This window comes from Pyricularia grisea, chromosome I, assembly GCF_004355905.1.
Source record: "Pyricularia grisea strain NI907 chromosome I, whole genome shotgun sequence".
Classification (NCBI taxonomy): domain Eukaryota; kingdom Fungi; phylum Ascomycota; class Sordariomycetes; order Magnaporthales; family Pyriculariaceae; genus Pyricularia; species Pyricularia grisea.
The window spans coordinates 776,444-797,756 of NC_044973.1; the positions used below are offsets into that span (position 1 = coordinate 776,444).

Consider the following 21,313-nt stretch of genomic DNA (forward strand, 5'->3'; position numbering starts at 1 on the left):
GGGGGGGGAAAGAGAAAAAAGACACAAGCTCATCCCAAGCACAATCTTAAAGAGCAAGGCTGTACTTTTGCAAACGAGAGTCATGGTGATCTCATATTGGGACTCTTTTTCCCTCTCTTGTTATTGTCCTACTCTCTTCCTTGTTACGGTGCTAGATCAGATTTTACCCGCACACGTGTGGTAATATTCCAATTGCGGCCCCAGGCGATCCCCCAATGTGATGGCTCAGCTGTGAATCTGGAGGATCTAGCATAATCGTGGTGGCTGGTGTAGTGTAATTCGGAAGTTCACGTGGGATGACGTTCTCATGGTTAAATTTCTTCAACGCTATTCTAACTGGTATAAACCATGTTTGGGCCGAGTACGCCCTCGTCGCCACAAATTCATGACAAGGTAAAGCTTCTTTCCTGTCTTTGCGACTGATGCATGCGGTTAGCATGCAGCATAAGTTGGATCCGTGTTGATGTTATATTGATTGGTCTGCACAATGCTGAGTGAGAAAACTCGATCAAAGTACGCCAGTTCCTGTGATGGAAACCGACCACTTACTCACTCCAGTTTACCTCTCTACCCCAATATGACCTAGAGCAAAAGCCATTTTCTAGATCCGAGTCATCTGCCAATCAAGCCAAGACCAACGCCGTCCTACCTGCGCCGCCGTCCCCGCAAACACCCCGGTGTTACCAGTGGCTCTAAGCACGCCACCCGTTAATCTAAGTAGACTAGACGACGAGACAGGTCAATAAATCGAGTCGGTAGGCAAAACGTTGTATTAAAAAGTACACCATCACAAGATGTATGCAGAAAACAAAATTACAGGGTATCGAAAGCCGTTAGACCAAAATCAATAAAAAAGAACTCTAAATAGGTAAGCTCTAGGCATGCGAATTTCCACCTTTGGAATCGACCCCTGACTGGCCGGTCTTTTAGCTTCAACTGGCCAAATCTTATTTCTTCACTCCGGCTGGAAGTTCATCATCTTGTGACTTGTTCATTATTATTTTCACTCATTAATTCCCTGGACTTGGAGAATCATACAGGAGATGAGCAAGGTCGACAGATGTCCTACTCCTACCAATGTGCAAACCCAACCAACCCATTACCCACGAGGACACAACCTGAAGGCTAAAAATATGGCGTATGAACAAGAGTCAGAACCACCGTAAATATGCCCTTGGCAGTGATAGGTGCCACCATATCCATAGACTGCGGTCCCCAACTGCGTGTGATTCTACGGACTGGGTCGGGATGAACCACAGGGCGAAACGGGTTTCAGATCACCAGCGTAACCTCTCACCCGCCAGCTCAAATGTGGCGCTGTACGGAGGAAATGTCAAGTTTGAGACTTGATGAGCCTGCTTTTGTCAGTTGTTGCCCTGTCACTAATTTCTTGCAACTGTGCTCTCTATATCCTCGTGGTACTCTTAAAGGTAACCATGCGCCCTTTGCGGCCCTGAATGTGACTTTCCGGAACAAGCCACGTCTTCCAAAACCTTAAGCCTACCTGTTTGCGATTAGAAGAGCTCACTAATGATGTAGCTGCAGCACAGATTATTGTTGGGAAGGATATCATCCCAAGTTTGCCAACTGACCTACCGGGAATATCGATGTGGCTCCCGCGCAATTTCGGTTACTCTGCTTCGAGTGCGAGGGAAATCAACCGCCCGATGACAATCACGCTACTTGCAGTACCACCCAGCCGGGCTCCCAATCACAAACCAGCAGCTGCGGAGGAGCGGCCGCACTCGTAACACAAAAGCCCCTGATAAGTTGAATCCCCGCCTGTCAAATTTGCCAGAACGTGCAGTCTCGGCACGATTTGCTAAAAGATAAGCTGCGAGGATGGGATGAACTCCTGGATGCATGTGTACTGCCCTGACCCCCGTAATTTGCATCACGATCGGCAAGGCTGCGACTCTACTTGAGATTGAAGTCTAGGTCCCACAGAAAATGTCTGGCGAATGTGGTTGTACCTGGTCGCCAAATCTTGACAACAGGCCCCGCAGCCTTGTTCTTTCACTGTAAGATCCCTAGGTATCCGCCCATAGTCGCGTATCACGTTTGGGACCTGCAAACTTACTAGACTGGAGTTCGCCGGGATAATAACGATTGACGGAAAGGAGACATTGTATGAATCTCCCACGATCAGGTAAATCCGCTGCGGCCAGCTGATCACACCCTGCGAGTCAGGGCTTAAGTCTACTTCGGGGCTGTGCGCTGTACAGTGCGTCAGTCCCCCGAGAAAAAGTGTTTTTACATGTATGTTTCGGATAAGTCGACCAGTTGAAGTATCGAATTTGGCTAGCAGCAGATTGAATCCTTAGCCACATAAACTCAAGGGTGTTGCTTGATAGATGAGAATGCCAAGTGCTTTTTACAGTATGCTCAGTAACCACAAGTGAAAGTTGAATTGGCATCTTCACATGACAGAAAAGCATTGTGTCAAATAAGTTTTGCAACTCATTAGCGTGAGATATTTTTAAGGCAGGACGTATTTATATGTAAGATTTTACACTGATGGGGTATTCCCATATACCCAGCTGGGACTACAAAAGGAGTTTAATCGCTTGGGGGACGTCAGTTGAGGGCTGAAATCATTAAGCATATTCTCAGGTCGCTTTGAGTACTTATCAATCCCTCTATTAGACCAGTTCTTCTTTTACACTTTATTGTTCTTATAACGTGATTCATCAGTACCCGACGCATATCAGTACCCGACGCATTTTTCCTCCACTATACCATTCCGAACTCCAATTGCAACGCCAATATTGTTTATATTACCCCAATACAATCGGAGCTATATACATTTGACATTTCTTCATTTTCCTGACAGGTGCGTGCATTGTGTCCTATTTTGCCGCAGTTGCTACAACGCCGTTTAGTCGCCAGTCGTGCATTATTTCCAACCCTATTTTCACCTTCTTCCTCCTGTATCGGATCATCCGCATTGTTTAATTGTAACAAGCGTTGGACATCTTGTACAGTAGATGTTTTTCTTTCGCGGATACGTGTTTTTTTAGCCCTGCGTCGTTTGCTAAGTGTTTCGTTGGCTTTCCGAAGGTTGCGGACCTTTGCTGACAAAAGTGTAATTTGGTGCGCTATTCCGTCCATACCTTTTGCCAATTGTTTTACAATTTTAAAAATAGGCGTTGGAGAGCTGTTTTGATGACGATTAATTTGAATTTTAACAAACGTTAATTGAAAAACGGTTTTTGTCGGGTTGTGAGGCGTTTGAGAGACCCAAAATTCGGTGGTGGGAAAAGTAAATTTTTTGGGTGAAGGCGTTCGTAATTTGATATCCAGTTTGGAAATTACAATTTCCGGATTAAAGGGGATAATTCCAGCTTTTCGGAAACCCCCAGCCATGTTTTTTTTTGTTATAGATTTTTTGTAGGCCGTTGCAAAAGCCAAAAAAAAGTCGATTTTGCTGATGTTGGTAATATAGGTCCGGATAAAATCGTTGATTTTTTGACCGTATACCCGTTTTAGGATACTAAATATTCCGATATTAAGTGGCTGAGTTAGGTGAGATGAATGAGCAGGTAGGTAAAGCGGAATGATGTTATGATTTTTGCAATAGCTTTTAAATTCCGGCGATTGGTGGCTGCTATGCCTATCGAGCACCAGTATCCGATATGCGCCTTTTGTCCGCGATTTTGTATGATTATCGAAATGTTGAATCCATTCCAAACCTATTTCGTTGTTTGTCCATCCATTTTGGCTAGTTTTTATACGCCAGGATGCTGGAAGACCGCCTTCTGTATACCAATTCGCGAGATGGTAGACGCTTTTAACGATGAGAAATGGGGGTATATCGTAGCCGTCGCTATTAATGCAGCAGATTGCAGTCGTCCATTTTCGATTGCCAGGCTGTATTTTTTTGCTTTTTCCGCGTTTTTTAGACCTAGTTATAACCATATGGCCGTATATTTGGCCCATTATAAAGCCGGTTTCGTCGAAGTTGTAAATGTCGCAATCCTGGATGTTATATTTGGCCTTTATATTGGCTACCAATCGAAACTACGCGTTTAACGCGTTAGGATTTTCGTAAAGGGCCCTTTGGAAATTATAGGCGCGAGAAAAACGCGTTTTTAATTTTGTGCGTCGTTTGACGAAGCGATAGGCCTATTGTTTGCCGACCGGTTGCGCGGCCCGCGTAATAAGGATATAGTCGGCCATTGCAGCCATATCGGCGATTTGAGGCGGAAACTTTCGGGAATCCAGGTCCAATATATATCGGATAATTACTTTCTTTTCGTTTTCCGTTAAATTTTGAGCACTAGGCCGACGGTCGGTTAAAGAAGCGCGACCTTTTATTTTGTGACGGAGTGTTGATTCGGGCATATTGTACGTTTTTGCAGCCGTTCGGCAATTTAGTTTTGGGTTTAATCGAATGGTTTTAATCGCCAAAATAATTTTTGATTTATTGGTAGTAGTTGGCATTTTATTTTGTGGAAAAAACGCGTGGTAAATTTAAGAGTGGTGTGGTGGAGGAAAAGTGCGTCGGGTATTGATATGCGTCGGGTACTGATGAATCACGTTACTGTTTATAATCAAAAAAAGACTTTCGTCAAAATGCGCATCTCTACGATCATCTTTACCTTTGTTTATCTTTCAACCGGCGTTGCTGCTGCCCGCACTAAGACGACGAAGAATTCGAAAATAAAACCCGATTTCTCGACTCCTCGTACTGGGGGAATTTGCTGCAGCGTTCAAACCACAACAGACAACAATAACTTTTGCAGTTCCCAAGGTCTAACAGCCTACTGCGTAAGTTGCCACTTCTTTTTCGACTAGTCTTTCACCACTTATCTTTGCCAAATCAATATTCACCAGCTAGGCCTAACTAATATTTCGTATAGTGCGGCAGGTATTACGACAACCGGAAAAAAACCGCAACTACAAAGGGTGGATGCGACCCGATTATAGAGTTCCCTGTGGGACGTCTTGTTGAGAGCGTTGCAACATCCGACACAACTTGCTCGGCCATCGGAGCGATTGGCTTTATTGGATGCGTTCGGGCTTAAGCGACATCGTCCTTTCTTGTCGATAGGGTTGAGGGATAATGCGACCAGGAGGGTGTCTGCCGCCGAGAAACGTTGAGGTGGGATTTGTGCAGGCGCAAAATTTATAATAGCATATTTGTAATGTGCATAATTGCGAAAATAAAAAATAAAAAAGACTTTGAAGTTCAGTCTAAACTTGTGAAATTTCATGATTTGTAGAGCCAGGGGGAGGTAGTGCTTATGGTTAACTGTGTAAACTGTAAAGAAACTCGGTTCGCCTTTCCACTTGAAGGGGCTTCGCGTCATGTACTTTTATCATCAACAAGCCTTTTCTGGCCAATTTTAAACAAAATTGGCTCAAAAGCCCTCCCTTAACATAATGGCTTGGTGGAGAAAATGAAGCGACAAAAAAGCAACACGTCAAGCGTGACCCGTCAGGACATCAAGAACAAACAGCGGAGTTTTCTCCCAATTAATTACAAACGTAAGCTCGCTGAACTTCAGGTAAACTAATACAGGCTTCATGATCGTTTTTCTCAGCCTTCTCTTCCCCATCTTGACGAAGCTAGATCAACAATAACTAGATCAAAAAATCAAAATGTTCGTTGAACTCCGAGTTTAACAATACACTTATCAATGAAAGTTACCCTGCTTCTTTGGATGCATGCTTTTCAAAAGAAGCCCGGAAAAGAAGCTTGGGCGAATCTTTTGCATGGCATTGCAGAACGATAGGATTCTATGTCTCATCCTGAAGGGGCGAATCTGTCAACCAAAGAAACAACTCAACTTACAAAACTATGTCACTTCGAAAGGGTGAAAAAGTTGAAACATAAAACAAGAGTATAGAGATTTTCCGATAGTTTTACGGAGTAAGCTAGAAAGATAAAGATGCTAATCTACCGTTCAAAAATGTATAAAAACAGCAATGGTAACTTTTAAGGATCGACTTTGGGGTTGGAATATGTGAACCAACTTGTTGCACAACTAGGTGGAAAGACCATTCGAGATCATACAAGCACGATCAGCACACTCCTTAATAATCCGGCGACAATGAGTTATTGACTTTAAACCCCAAATTAACAGCGATACCAACCATGCCGGTAATATAATGAGCATTTATTCCGCTTTGTAATTGGTTCTGAGCACGGATAATATTCCTACAAACATGAAACAAGGTGGTTAATCCACAAAGGCTTGGCGATTTTCGACAATTTGCTAACGCCTTTTGTGACGAGGAGATACGTTAAAAGAATAAAGTGCCAATATCAGAAGGAGAGACTGGTGTGAATTTTGATCTACTATCGGCTGGTGCCCCTGAAAGACTGCGGTGCTTATAATTTTGGCCTCTGCAAGCTTAGCGTTCGTGTCGAAAGCGTTGGACTGCTAGAAGTGGAGGGCAATGGGATCAATGCTTTGCAAACTAGATATGATTTGGAGAACTAGTACGAGTTAGAGATGTTACTTACTTGCCCAGTAAGTCATGTCATATGCACTAAATCTCAACCACGATCCAATTTCTTTAGCTATGAGAAGCTGCTGGAATTTAGACTTTGGTCTCGCACACAGGTCCACTTAAATTCTTCTCTTGATGATAGTGAAATATCTGCGATTTTTCACGGTGATGTTATTGTAGACCTTGGAGTCGGGCAGCACTAGTTTCTCGGACACGTTAGCCCTTGGGCATCTGCCTGGCGCCCACGCCAAGGGTTACTTCTACCTCAAGGTCAAGGACCTAAGTCGACACTAATATCCACCTTTGCATCCTGGGTGGAGGGCACGCGCGAGCATTAATTGACCTCGTTAGGTTGACCGCAGACATCGTCACCACCTTTGTTAGCCCTATCTGCTGGTTCGTAGATGCTCGCATGTGGTCCGACAGTGACCCGGCCACGTCAATCCTGCGCTGGGGGCTATGTACTGCTTATGGTTGCGAAATTTCGCCCCCAACAAGCAGCGAGGGTATGACTTCCACGGCCGAAATCCTATTTTCTGACGATATTCCTTCAAAATGGTCTCTTCAGCTTGCATAGTCAGCCTGCAACGAGGCGCGAGCCAGCTGCCCCCTACAGAAGGTGGCTTCGGCGACCGTCTGGTTTATTCCTGTCTGCCATTATTTTTGATATGGGTTTTGCCGCCTTTTGTACAATTACACTGTACTCCCTCCAGGTTTCGCTGTTTCTCTTGCTTCTACCCGTTTGGCACAGCTTTTAATCTCTGCGTGTTACCACTCTCAACGATTCTTCGATGTCGATGGCCCTGCGCAGTCATAAAAAGTTGAAAACCACGCAAAGATATCTAGCTTGTTTGTGGCCTACCATTTTGCCACACTTTTGTATGAATTCAGCCGGATAAGCCTTCACGAGAGGTCATGTAAGGGACAACAAGGCCGTGGTACACACCCAGGAGTGCGAATCCCGCTTGCATTGTAGGTATTGAAGTCCTGGGCCCCTGAATTAGGTGTGAATAATTGTGTGTCGCCTGACACAATTCTTAAAACATTTCGTGACAATAGAGATAAGAATAACAACTGAGACCAAAACGAACATGAGAATTCGCGTGGTCGAGTTATTTATAGTGGCCGCAGGTTGATTAAAAATGACTAGATGATCGGCGGGAGGAAAGGCTTCCCCTGTCTGGACCTACTTGCCAATTGGAACAAGGTTAACGGTTGTCGCGTGTAAGGGCGATATTTCAACAAAAAGTTTATTCGAATTATGCTTGTGTCTTTAGCAAAATGGTGCTCATTTTCGGTGAATATGTGGCTTCATGGTTTTTTTCAGGAAAGACCCTGTAGTCTCGGTCAGTCCTTGAGATCGTGTAAAAATTCCACGCTGACTTTTTATACATGGCCTGAAAATGGAGTCACTGCATATGTGCGTCGTTTGACTGGGCCGCTGTTTTTCGCCCGAGAAACCAAACACTGGCACAACCTCAGACTGGAAGCCATAATTGGGGCTGCTGATACTGTCCAGAGACTTGGAATGACAAGATGTATAACTCGATTCACCAAATTTGTTTAAGCTGATCTGTCCACTTTATGTCATGTACAAGAAGGTCATGATATACTGTGAATTCAATTTCTTAGCCAGAGAATGTGAGGAGCGTAGCTCCAGTTGAATGATATACAGTATAACAGAATGGTAGATCGCGTCTCAAGGAGTATCCTGTAATGCCAAGGATGCTCCGACCCGGCCATGCAAGTCAACGCTCTATACCAACGTCTATCCTTTCTTCTCTACGAGCACTGCGAGTAGAAAGAGTTGGTCGCCTTGCAAGTTCCAGAAGTGCAGCAGGTAGGTCCGGTCCAGCCCGTACCACCGCACTGTCCGTACATGGCCGCGCAGCTTCCGTTCGAGGGGCTGGAGCTGGGGTTAGTAGACTGGCCGGTGGGGTTGCTAGCAGGGCGCTGAGGAGTAGTAGTGGAGTTGCCCTGTAAATCACACAATTCTTGTCAGTAAAATAATTCTCACTGAAAGCACAGACGCGAAGGAGTGTTCCGACTTACGGGAGCCGGGCTGCTGTCACCGCTGCCGCCGCCGCTGCCACCCCCAGCACCACCGCTGCCACCACCAGCACCGCCGCTGCCACCACCAGCACCGCCGCTGCCACCACCACCAAAAACGGCTGGGCCGGGGTAGTTGTACTTCGCCGAGCCGCCGATGTAGATGTTAGTGAACAGGCCCGGGTCGCTCTTGGTGTAGGCGCCAGGGAAGGCGACCAGGTCAGTCGGGGTGCTGGCACCGTTGCCCGTGACCTTGAGCTGTGCGCAGCTGAGGTAGAACTCCGGGGAGTTGGGAATGTGCAGGGCGACGTGTTCGATCCTCATCAGGTAGGTGGCGGCCTTGAGACTGACTGGGATGGTGGTGGTGATCTCACTCATGCCGGTTTCGAACTGGCTGGCCGATATGGCGCCGAACTGGTCGGTCTTGAACCAGACCTTGCCCGTTGGCTGCCAGGTGTCGACATCCTGTCCTTCGGGGACCTGAGCCATGTAGACCAAGAACGGGCCGGCGTGCGTGATGGGCGCCGAGGAGGCGAAGCCGATCTTCGAGCCCGCGGAGACGGTCTGCACACCGGACGCGGCGCGGCCGGTCTTTTCGTAGCAGGCCATCTGCGGGGAGTCGAGGTCCCTGACGGGGATCTGGCTAGGGTCGTTGGCAGTTTGGCGGATGAACTGCCAGTTCGTGGACTTGGAATTTCCGAGAACGGTCTGCGGGAACATGTCTGTTTTTTTTTTTAGTGGTGTTAGTCAACATTTTGGGGTGTCATGTTTTTTTGTTGTTGTGAAGGTTGTGAAAAAGGGTGGTGCATACAGTGTCCCATGGCCGCTGGGGCCAGGAAGGCAAGCAGAGAGACTGAAAACTTCATCATGGCTGATAAAGAATGTAGTGCGCAGCGCTACTAAAGAACGGAGTGCGTGCAGCTGAAAGAAAGATGGAGCGAATGATGATGGCTGATAAGGAATGTAGTGCGCAGCGCTACTAAAGAATGGAGTGCGTGCAACTGAAAGAATGATGGAGCGAATGATGATGACTTCCAGAACTCGAGATGGACAAAAATGAGAGACGGCGAATCCCTTTATATATCACATCGAACCCAGCTTCATGACAGAACCCTCTGCAGCGGATTCACCTAACACAAATGTGCATATATTCGGAACTCGAGCTCCGTCAAATCTTATGCAGCTTTGCTGACCATGATCGCCAGCGCTTCTTACTCAAGTTCGCCCCCTGCGGCCTCACCTATAGGCAGACCGACACCCACCACCCCTGTATCGCATTGCCAGAAATAGATTATCCACCCATTCCTCCATTCATGCATTGCCTTGGGCAGGCACGAGAGTCATATTGAGACCAAGATTCGTCTCAACTTGACTTTGCCGCCAATGCAGTAGAACTAAATTGAGATCGAGAGACGAAGATTTGTCTCGACTCTCATTTCCTGCCGAGTATGCAGCATCAAATTCGTCGTCGCTTCGACACTGCCATATTGCCAAGACCATCGAACAAGGTCGGTTCTCTATTCATAAGCATGAAAGGCGATCTGGCGATTTTTTGTTGTGCTTTGCTTGGTGGGTCTTCCTTGAACCCACCCGCGCTCGGTGAGCCTCCGCCTTTTCAACGAATGACACGGCCTGGTCACGGGGAATGTGTCGCGTTAGATAACCCGATAGATCGAGTCATCACATGACAGCGAGCGCTGAGTCAGCGATAGGAGCAGGATAAAAACCCTCCGCGCTTTTTTGGTTGAATAACGCTATTTAACCTAATATATGGCTTTCCTACCTTATAATTTAGTTTAAGGGCTCTCAGGATCGACTTGTCTCGTTTCAAACTTTTTATTTCGCTCACAAGCACATTTCCCTACGATCGCAAAGTGTCGTCATAGATCGGAGATACGAGCCGTCCGTCACACGTTTTTTCCCCTCTCATGGTTCCACCAAATTTCGATTAGACTAGTTTATGCTTTTTTTGTCTGAAAATGATTGCCGAGGCAAGGGAGGTCAGCAAATTCACAGGTAGAAGCTGTCAGTCGAACCGACGCCAATGCCCAAAAATTTGGAGTGGCCAACAGCAGCCATTAAGATTATATTGACAAAGTAAATGTTACTATCTTTCTACAACATAGCACAACACACACACACACACAAACACATAGAAATTGCGCGGCCAGGGTGACTGTCATAACACATTGATCATCCAGTCCCCTATTGAGATTATGCGTTGTTTTTCGTTCTCTCTCTTCTTCCAATCTGCTTCCACCTCGGTCAAATGGGCAGGCCGAAGAGTCTGGGCGTTTTTTTTCTTCTTGTCTTTCTCGGCGCATTGCGTCATTAAAACACGAAACAGCAGAAATAACTGCAGTCCAGCGAAGGGTAAAAAGGAAAAAAAGAAAGCCAAGAGAAAGAAGAAAGATTTTGACCACCCGAAAATTCTCAGCCATCAAAGTCTCGTCGTACCAACACAACAACCGGCCCGAACGCCGAACGCCCCAAGATGCGCCATGTGGCTTACTGCTGCTTGAGGTGGCCATAGTCACCACCGACGGCCGGGGTCATCTTGCCCTTGCGGCGCTTGGTCTCGGGCTTTGACTCCAGAGGGGCGGGTTGGGCAGCAGCGGCGGGCTCAGCGGCCGGCGCGGCGTGGTCCTTGTGTTCCTCGTGGTTGGACTCCTCGGTGGCGGGGGCGGAGTGCTCCTTGTGCTCCTCGTGCTTGGGCTCCTCAGCGGCGGGAGAGGCATGGTCCTTGTGCTCCTCGTGCTTGGGCTGCTCAGCAGCGGGGGCGGAGTGCTCCTCGTGCTTGGGCTCCTCAGCGGCCGGAGCAGGTGCGGCGACGGTCTGGTAGCTGTGAACAGGGGCCGGGGCGGGAGCGGGGGCCTGCTCGGCGACGGGCTCCTGCTTGGGCTCTTCAGGCTTGGGCTCCTCGTGGTGGTTGCCTTGTGGCGCGGGAGGGTAGGCCTCCTGGGTAGGCGGGGGAGGCGAGGTGTGGTAAGTGCCGGACGGGTGGGGGGGCTCCTGGGTCGGGGCAGGAGCAGGAGCATGGGCGGGCTCCTCAGCGGGCTTCGTGGCTGGGTAGCCGCCCTCAGGATGGACGTGGGCGGGCTCCTTGGGAGGCTCCTCGTTGGGCTTCGTCTGGTTGTAACCGCCGGCAGGGTGGACGTGCTCCGGCTCCGGGGCAGGCGCGGGAGGAGGCTCCTTGTACTCAGCCTGAGGAGGGGGCGCCTGGTGCTCGGGTTCGGGCTCGGGCGTCTTCTCGGGCTCAGGGACCTTGGTTGGCTGAGGTGGTGGAGGCGGGGGTGCCCTCTGGCAGTCACCGCCGCAGATGACGAGGTTGGAGAACTTGGGCAGGTCGCAGTTCACCTGCCAACCGCGGGTCCCGGCGCACGACAAGAGGTCGCGGTTGACGGGGGCGTCGCAGTTGACGCAGACAAAGGGCTCCCTCGGCTCCTGCTGGCGCTTGACGCGACCACCCTCACCCTCACCTTCACCCTCGCCCTCACCTGGAGCTCCGGGTCTACCAAGGCGTCGGGGGACGTCAAAATTGCCATCGGCTTCAAGGTATTCGCACGGGTTTACAAGGCCTGTTGTGTTGTGATCATCAGTGACTAGTACGCGGGAATAAGGGCTGATGACGTGTTTTCTTTTTTTGGTATCGGCAAGAGGTAAGTGCGTCTCGATTAAAAAGGTTTACTAACCACAGACAGACTCGTCCTCGCCATGCTCCCCTCGGCTAGGGCCCCCGGGACGGGTACCAATTGAGTAGTCGTAAATGCCCACAGGGACCGCGGGTGTCTGGGGGATAGGGCCAGCGGCGATGAGGGCAGGGGCCACTCCAAGTACAGCGAGGAGGCATATGTTGGTACGCATCTTGAGGGTTGGGGGGGGAAGAACGAAAGAATGTGTTGGGCGGTAGCGAGCGACTGATGCTGTGAAAGCACTGAACGAATGACTGTTGATGAAGATGGTGAACAGACGAGATCCTCACCCTCACGGAACAGGAAACACGGATTTATACATTGCTTGCTCTTTCCAGTTTTGCTCATTTCATCATGAGAAGTATAATGCAAAAAGTCTCGGCCCTCCTCTTGAGACCATCTATTGAAGCCAAAAAAGACAAAAGAAACGTCGTGCGAGCGGGGAGGATATCGATGCCGCAATCATTCCGAACCACGGAAACCCAACAGGGGACAGATTAAGCAACCATGCTCACAAGGGGGTAGAAAAGAAAAAGCAGATGGCAGGTTGAGACTCGACATGGGAGACTGTGGTCGAGAAACCGTGGTAAAAAGACAATACCAATATCACATTGTAGGCACGGCAATTCGATCAGATCGATTGCGAATTCGACTGACATTCTTGGCATCTCTTGGCTACAGCCCGACGTGCGAACGCTTCCGATACCCTCGACACTATGCCTTGTATGCGGGTATCCAGCCTACCCTCTACGTCTCCTATTTCCTCGGGCTCTACGGACAATCCGCCCAGTGTCAAAAGTGCCAAAAACTGCACAGGCCAGAAACAAATAGGCGTTAGACTCAGGGACAAGCCTCCAGGGGAACAAAAAGCCAGCAGCCAGCATGAATTCAGGAACCCAAAGAGACACCCATCATCTCCATGGGTGATACGCTAGTCGCTGGTTTTGTGCGTCACCAGTGCGAGATAAGGCCTATCCGATGGGAAGCATAACGGGCCGTGACCACCACCAACAGCGCTATTTTACACGCTAGATTCTAGAACCGTCGTTCTATTTGTATACTTGGATCTGGACCGGCGGCAAGCTAACAGCGAACATCCTAATTCCATCGACCTGTTGCTCATTTCCCCCCCTCGTGTTAGTGGCGCCCTAGAAGCACACGGGAGATTTGGGCTCATGCTTTGGACCAGAAGAAACGACAAGACGGGCAAGAAGGGAGAAACAAAAACCGCTCCCCCGAGGAAATGGTTGGAACTGAGGGGGGGTTTTTTTTTCTGGTTTTTTTTTTTTCTCACCCCGTCTGTTTCGCTTCTCTCTGCTATCTCTGTCCCCTGCTTTGTCATCCTGTCGTATTTTCTTCTTAGGATCATCATCCCCGAATCGGGTATTTTTCTTTGTTTGTTTGCCCACGAACTTGTAGCACTAAACTCTGCGGGCTCGTGCGGCAAAGTCTCTACGACTAGGCAAAAAGTTGCCGGGCCTAAAACCGCTTGGGACTCGTAGAGCAGAACTCGGGAAATACGAAGGGTCAAGACTCGTGGCCTTCGTGATGGAACGGCGCGACCTTGTTGATTGACCGGTGACTTTGATGTGATCTTGCCAAGAGAAACAATCTTTATACATATTGCTCTTTTCCCCCCTGTCGTTGAATTTCCTCTTGAAGAATATCCATCCAACGGTCAAGCAGTGCAAGGAGGAATCACTCGTTAATCCTTCCTTGTTTGCATTCTTTCTTTTTCTTTCCTTAGCTATCCAACGCTGACAGTATACATTCTTTCTAGAAGACAGTCGCTTCTGTGCCGCCACCCATTCAGGGGTTCTTGCTTCTGTCGCACAGCCAGGCATCCACTCACTCTCTTTTTTTTTCTCTCATTATTTTCTTTTCAGTCGATCATTTACAGGCATTAATAACCGTTACTTTTTGAGACTTCTGCCAACACGGCTGACCTTGATTGGAGGGTCTCACAATGTCCGTAAAGGGGTCTCTCCAGATCCTGGCATTGCTGCCGCTGCTACAAACTATCGTTCTCGCCCAGGATGGTCGCTTCATCGTCACGGGGAGGCAGACCGCTCTCAACACGACGAGCGGTGAGCGCCCCTTACGTATGAATGTTAATCAAATGCAGAACGATGGAGGTGCTCTCTGGTAAGGCTTACATCTTGACAGCGTGACGTGGAGCAAGACATGTGCTGTCTTATCTGATCTGAGTATCAAAGCGGGAGGCTGACAACATGTGTCTAATGCAGGGATCTTTTTATTCTTGGTCTGGCAGAGTTCCAGCAGGTGAAGGAGAGCGATGAGCAGTCATACTTTGGTATTTCTGGTAAGTTTTATTGTTTACTTGTTTGGTGTCTCAGTGTAATGAGATAGAAATGCTGATGAATTTGTTCTAGGTATCCATGGCCGTCCATACATTGGATGGAACGGCGTTGAGGCCGCATCGGGTGGCAATGGGAGGGGTTTCTGTCCTCATGGTGTAAGTCTCTGTTCAATATCCTCTTCCGTCTATACAGTCGGGTATCGTATTACTTGGTTGTATACTGACCAAACATGCTCTTCCTAGGAAATCCAATTTGCCACTTGGCATCGTCCTTATGTTGCAACGTTTGAAATGATTCTTGGACAACATGTTACCACAGTCGCGTCGCGCTACCAAGGTTCACAGGCGGCGACTTACCAGGCTGCTGCTGAGAACTGGAGGATGCCATACTGGGATTGGGCTAGTGACTATAACCTGCCGCCATCGGCCATGATGGCAACCATCACGGTCAACGGCCCGTCGGGACAGACGACCATCAAGAACCCGTTGTACAATTACAAGTGGCAGCAGTTCCCCCTCAACACGGCCAACAACTACTTCCCCACCAGCACGGACCGCAACTGCTGGGCATGGCCAGAGACAACTCGCCAGCCGGATTCCCAGGGCAACAACCAGTTCAACATCGTCAACCAGGATCTGTCCGACGTCAACAACCCGCTGAAGAGCCAGGTGGTGAGTTTTCTATGTCGGTAGAATGAGAGGCTTGGATTTTTTCCCTGACATTGGCGCAACATAGTATCGTATCATGTCCACGGTTACCGACTACAACACCATGGCCACCTATGGTACGAGCGGTTTGAGTTTCGAGGCTCCCCACAACGATGTGCACACTTCCATGTATGCCATCATGACATACCTCGACTATTCTGGCTTTGACCCAATCTTGTACGTTCTTGAGATGCATTTCTTTCCACATTGTTCTGTAAACAGTGCAGCTTGTGCTATGGACTAACCACTCCTGATCCACAGCTGGTTGCACCACACCAACGTCGATCGTCTAATCGCCCTTTGGCAGGCAGTCAACTACAACAACACCGTCCAGACCGGAAGCTATCGTACCCGTGGTCTGTACGCGACACCCGCCAACACGGTCATCACGGCCGACAGTGATCTGAAGCCCTTCTACCGCGATGCCAACAACTTCCACAACGGTAAAACGGCGTCGTCGACCAAGAACTTTGGATACACATACCCCGAGTTGGTCCACGAGAACAGCGCAACCAAAGACCAGCTGCGCCGCTCCGTCATCAGATCCGTCAACATCCTTTACGGAGACGGCTCCATGGCTAGCCAGCCCGACCCGGCCGCTTCGTCGTCTGTCGCGCCCGCACCCTCCAGCACGGCCTCTTCTAGCTCCTCGACCGTTGCTCAGTCGTCGGCTGTTTCTTCTGCCTCGCCCGTCTCATCTGGCGGCCCGGCCTCCTCATCTTCTGCCGCTGCTGATGATGATGAGAGCGACGATGGAGACAACAACGATGGCGACAACACGACGGAGGCTCCCACGCCTGCACCTACCCCCAGCGCTGCCCCTGCACCCGGTCCCGCCAACGGCCCAGGCCCAGCTCAGGGACAAGGCTCCACTCCTGCTCCCAACCCCGGCCCTGCTCAAGGCCCTGGAAACGGTCCCGCCGGCAAGGGCAAGGGCAATGGCAACAACCGCAACAACGGTAACGGCAACGGCAACGGCAACACCATCAACTGGGGCCCTTGGTCCTGGCTGTTTGGCCGCCGCAGCCGCATGGTCAAGCGTGACCCCACCCTGTCGGACCTCGAGCTCATCCCTGAGATCCTCGGCAAGGTTGCTCCCGTCCTCGGCGACGCCATCAACGGCGCAGATGCCAAGATTACTGGTGGCAGCATCAGCAAGCACGTCAAGAAGCCTTCGGCCTCGTCGTCCGGCAGCTACAGCAGCAGCAGCAACAAGGCCTCGCCCGTTCCGGCCACTCCAGTCAAGCAGTACTCGCTTGGCGTGCAGCTCGAGCGTAGCGAGCTTCCCCTTCCTTGCAGCTTGGTCTTCTCCATCGGCAACACTTACGTCGGCCACACGACTCTGCTTTCCATGCCTCTGGCTGGTCCTACCTATGACGACCTTCCGCTTGACAAGGCCATCAAGGCCCATGGCATGAGCCCGGTTGACGTCAACAAGCTCCAGAACCTGCTGACTGCTCAGATCAAGATGGTAAGTTTTCATTAAAAGGTTGGATGGTTTACTTGAAACATTTTAGGCAAGCTGACAAACTCATTCTCCAAAACCTTCGTCTAGCCCAACGGTACCATGATCACCAATGCCAACGTTCCCAGCCTCAAGGTCAAGATCCGTGGTGAAGAGGTCAGGCCCCCGGTCGCTCTTGATGAGTTCCCCACCATCATCAGCAACTTCTTCAACGGACCTACCCTTGGTGGCCTTAAGTGCAAGATCATCAACGCTCTGGGCGGAGACTTCAACAACGCTGCAGATGAGGGTTATGGCAACGGCCCGAGCCCCAGCAACTCCGACAATGGCAATGATGACAACGATGACGACAACGACGACGACAATGATGATGACTATGGTAACAATAGCAACAACGCTAGTGACGATAACTACGGCAACACTCCGGCTCCTCAGTCCTCGGTTGAGGCTGCCAGCCAGCAGCCGAGCCCCTCGGGCGAAGACTATGGCTATGGCCCCGTTCCTACACCGGCAGCCTCGTCTCCTATCCCATCCGCGGTTACCAGCAACGTCCTGCCTGTTGAGACGACCTCGACTGTCACTTCTGTGTCGGTCCTGCCCATCTCCAGCAACGTTCCCGACTCTATTGTGCCGTCGCCGTCGTCTTCGACTACTCCCGTCTCCAACAATGTGACCCCTTCGTCTGTCTCGCCATCTGTATCAACCACCACTTTGCCTGCATCAGTGGCTCCCAGCTCCGATGTCAAGCCCATTGAGAGCACCACCTCGCCGGCTGCTGATAGCTACACTCCTTCGCCTTCGGTAAAGACTGGCACCACTTCTGCTGTCGTCCCCGGGTCGGTGGCTCCCAGCTCTGATGTCAAGCCTGTCGAGAGCACGACTTCGCCAGCTGTCAAGACCACCACCACCACCTCTTCCGTGGAGGCTGTTGATGTGACTTCCTCTACTTCGACGACTCCGGCTGCTGAGACCTACGCTCCGTCGCCTTCAGTGAAGACCCCAACTTCCGCTGTGGTGCCTGCATCCGTGACTCCCAGCTCTGACATCAAGCCTGTCGAGAGCACAACCTCCCCGGCTGCTGACAACTACCCTCCGTCACCTTCGAGCATTTCCTCCTCAGTTGAGGCTGTTGACGTGACTTCCTCAACCTCTGCCGTCATTCCTGCTTCCGTGACACCCTCTCCTTCGCCTTCGGATTCGGACTACAACGACTACCCTCCGTCACCCTCAGGCACGACATCTTCCGTTGAGGCGGTTGATGTGACCCCTACTTCCGCTGTTGTGCCCGCCTCTGGGACTCCCTCGCCGTCGGCTTCCCCCTCGGATTCGGACTACAACGACTACCCTCCCTCACCCTCGGGCACAACCTCATCTGTCGAGGCTGTTGATATGACATCATCCTCTGCATCAACAACCCCGGTAACCAGCAGCCCAAGCTCTGCCGTCGTGCCCGCCTCTGAGACGCCCTCGCCCTCGGGCACGACTTCTTCCGTCGAGGCTGTTGCCGTTACGCCGACCCCGTCGACTACCCCGGCTGCTGACACGTATCCACCATCCCCTTCGGGCACGACCTCTTCTGTCGAGGCTGTTGCCGTGACCCCGTCTCCCTCATCAACCCAGAGCACCAATGCCAACGTCCCTGCTTCCGTGGCCCCTTCTTCAGTCGTCCAGGCCGCTTCCTCACCCAGCCCGACCCCTTCCGCCGCAGACAACTACCCCCCATCACCCCAGTCCTCGGCAGTCGTCCCCGTCGACAACTCGCCCACGACGACCCCGGTCCCCACCAACAACAGCTACGGTGACTACCCACCCGCCCCGGTCCAATCCTCCGTGCACCCCACCACCGACCAGAACTACCCGCCGTCCAACAACCAGGGTGGCTGCGGTGCCGTGGCTCCTGTTGCCCCCGCCGCCCACCCCGTTTACAAGGCCGCTGTGGACTCAGTCAAGCCCGCACCCATGGCCGCGACCCAGGCCACCGCCGAGACCCCCAACGGCGAGGTGTTCACGCCCTCGTCGCCCAAGACCCCGGCCAACTCCGTCCCCGCCGTCAAGAACACCCCGCAGGGCGCCGTCTTCGCCCCGTCCCCCGTCAAGGGCACCGCCAACAGCCGCATGGCCAGGCGCGCGGCCATCCAGGCCCGGACCCTGGGTCTGCTCGAGGGCTTGATCGGAACCCTTGTCGACGCCGGCAACGGCCAGGGCGCCGCCTCTGCCTCGGGTGGCAGCTATGGTTCTGGCTCTGCCCCCGCCTCCACCGACGATGACGACGACTACGGCTCGTCCGACGCCAGCTCCCCCGCCGACACCACCGGCGACTACTCTGGCTCGTCGTCCGGCGCCAGCCTCCCGTCCCTGGAAGGCCTCGGCGCCGCCATCTCCTCCGTCCTGGGCGGTGGCGGAAGCCTCGATTCGCTCAAGAGCCTGGGCAGCCTCGACTCATACGTGCAAGCGGCCAAGGCTGCCGCTGCCTCCGGCAAGGGCTACACGCCCCAGGCCGCCGCCGCCCCGGCTGCCGACTATGACAGCCAGTCACAGGCTGCTCCTGCTTCCTCCACCCCCAAGGGGTCCATCCCGTCCCTGGGTGGTGGCAGCAGGGTTGCGGGTGCCGCGTACTAAAGAGAGAGCTGTGTAACATGCACAGTGGAATGAAGTGTGGGAGGGGTTCGAGTTAGCCCAAAGCCAGGTTATTACAGATTGAAACATAACTGGTGTACATGCTGCACATATATGAGATCATGCACACATGGGTGGAACAGGATTTCTTTTTCTTATGTCTGTTTCTTTGATGTCTATCTTGGAATTAGTTGTTAAATATGGTATAGAAATGTTTGTAAACCCGTACAAATAAAGTTCCTGTGAACTTCCACATTATGAACGAATATCTCGCGCCAATGACAAAGACTATCTTTCAATGCGTCTAAAACCTACAACTAAAGCACTGATCCAATCAGAATCTCCCTTTTGGTATACCCCTTCTTGATACACCGCGCCCTCACTCCCGTTCAAAATCGGGGTTAAAGGCACTTCCGGTGCAATTCCAGTGGTCTTTGGGAGTATAGCGTAAGTCAACAAATACACTTTTCTTATTGCGGAATTTTTTGGGCGGGAGGCTTCCAGCCCCAACTGTAGGACTAGAAGCAAAGGAGCTGGGGAAGAGTGTTTAGAGTTTCATTTTCTCGAGTGAGCCACAATGGATGTTGTTTATGTAAGAAAATTATAAAACCAAGGTGGTATGCCAGACCGAAAAACCAGCATTGACAATCCAGGTACAACAAAAGCAATATTATAATCCAAAGGTTTTATTGAAACAGAACATATGTCTATTCAATGATAGCACCTGATTGTAAGGCAGATTTAAACCAGATACGACTTACTAGACGGACAATACTTGGCCCGCCCGGATATCATACATTGACCATTTCAATTGGACTTGTTTGCTCCTCTATCTCTTTGGAGACCATTTCAAGATATCTATAATATATGTTGGAGCTAGCTTGGCCTGTAAACTGTCTTTAGAAGACAGAACAAAGCATCCATGTGTAATTTTAGATAAAAGTACAGGTGCCCATGTAACCTGTACAAATTACTAAAAAGAAAACCGGGAAATGGATATTTTGCAATGCTATCATCTGCGGTACAGAAGACCACACAGGCTGGATCAATACGTAGAACCTGACAACCGTATAACCTGCGTACAATATTGCGTCGATAGATAACTCTGTAGATTCTGTATTGACGGATAACGTGTAGATAGGCCATCAGAGGCAGTTGGCCTTTCAATTCAAATCCCTACGCTAAAGTAATTCAGCGTTTACTTTGGTGTAATAGCATGGACCCCGATTAAGCCGTACCCGTGGGTGCAGCTGCCTTTACGTTGTTCGACATTCGGCTTAATCCCTGAAGACGGATATACTCTGTACACCACTCCCGGCAATATTTTTGAAACCCAGGAGTATAATCAAGTCCCTTTGCTCGAAAATTCTCTTTGCAAATAGTCATACACCCATCATGAGTAACCCCAGGGGGCATGCGTGGTGAGGGAATTGTATGTAGCGTAGGCTGCGTAGCGATGGCGCTGTAGGCGTAGACCAGGGGGAAAATAGTTTGGAAGCGCATTTTGTAGAAAGAAAAAGAGGAAATCCAATGCAAACCAGGGTGTCAAGGAAAGTTTGGACGAAAAGGTTTAGCTTTTTATGTTGGAGTTCTGAAGGCCGAAAGGCACAGAAAAGAAGCACGTTTGTTATGCAGAACCAACTCTTCAGCGAGAGAATGAGGTGTGCATTCGCTAGCACACCCTTTGTAGGGAGTAGCTTGATATTGAAGCATTGCTGTCATGTTAAAATGCACGAAAATATAAGGAAACCTGATAAGAAGTTAGACTTGCATTGTTTCTAGGTTTAAAAATATCTTCGGTCAATCCGTACGTCACAAATTATGTTGGGCCTTTCCCCTAACTCCTTTGGTTATGCCCTGAATCATGTGAGTCGTTATTGTTCCCTAGGGTGACCAGCATTTTGTAACACTGCAAGCCACTCTGGCAATCTCGCGGTAGTGACTGTACAGCTGCATCAGGTATTGCAGGTAGTTTCCCTCGGTATCCATTTGATGTAGCTGTCT

General features: G+C 50.4%; 4 protein-coding genes across 4 annotated transcripts; 2 read left to right on the forward strand and 2 right to left on the reverse strand.

The window, feature by feature from the left end:
• Positions 1–4,644: 4,644 nt before the first annotated feature.
• On the forward strand, positions 4,645–5,027 carry PgNI_05318 (uncharacterized protein; the record flags this gene model as incomplete). The annotated part of the gene is made up of 2 exons (XM_031125351.1): positions 4,645–4,770; positions 4,863–5,027. Coding segments are annotated over 2 exons (291 nt in total), but the record flags the coding sequence as incomplete, so codon positions are not given.
• A 3,214-nt stretch (positions 5,028–8,241) lies between these two features.
• Positions 8,242–9,374, reverse strand: PgNI_05319 (uncharacterized protein; the record flags this gene model as incomplete). The annotated part of the gene is made up of 3 exons (XM_031125352.1): positions 8,242–8,436; positions 8,512–9,230; positions 9,320–9,374. The coding sequence occupies 3 exons, from the start codon at positions 9,372–9,374 to the stop codon at positions 8,242–8,244; spliced, it is 969 nt and encodes a 322-aa protein (XP_030982563.1).
• A 1,642-nt stretch (positions 9,375–11,016) lies between these two features.
• PgNI_05320 (uncharacterized protein) lies at positions 11,017–12,372 on the reverse strand (the record flags this gene model as incomplete). Its single annotated transcript, XM_031125353.1, has 2 exons — positions 11,017–12,086; positions 12,201–12,372. The coding sequence occupies 2 exons, from the start codon at positions 12,370–12,372 to the stop codon at positions 11,017–11,019; spliced, it is 1,242 nt and encodes a 413-aa protein (XP_030983300.1).
• Positions 12,373–14,166: 1,794 nt separating this feature from the next.
• On the forward strand, positions 14,167–19,312 carry PgNI_05321 (uncharacterized protein; the record flags this gene model as incomplete). Its single annotated transcript, XM_031125354.1, has 10 exons — positions 14,167–14,345; positions 14,447–14,523; positions 14,594–14,676; positions 14,764–15,192; positions 15,257–15,405; positions 15,490–16,699; positions 16,784–17,072; positions 17,175–17,626; positions 17,690–18,000; positions 18,124–19,312. The coding sequence occupies 10 exons, from the start codon at positions 14,167–14,169 to the stop codon at positions 19,310–19,312; spliced, it is 4,368 nt and encodes a 1,455-aa protein (XP_030983299.1).
• Positions 19,313–21,313: the final 2,001 nt, after the last annotated feature.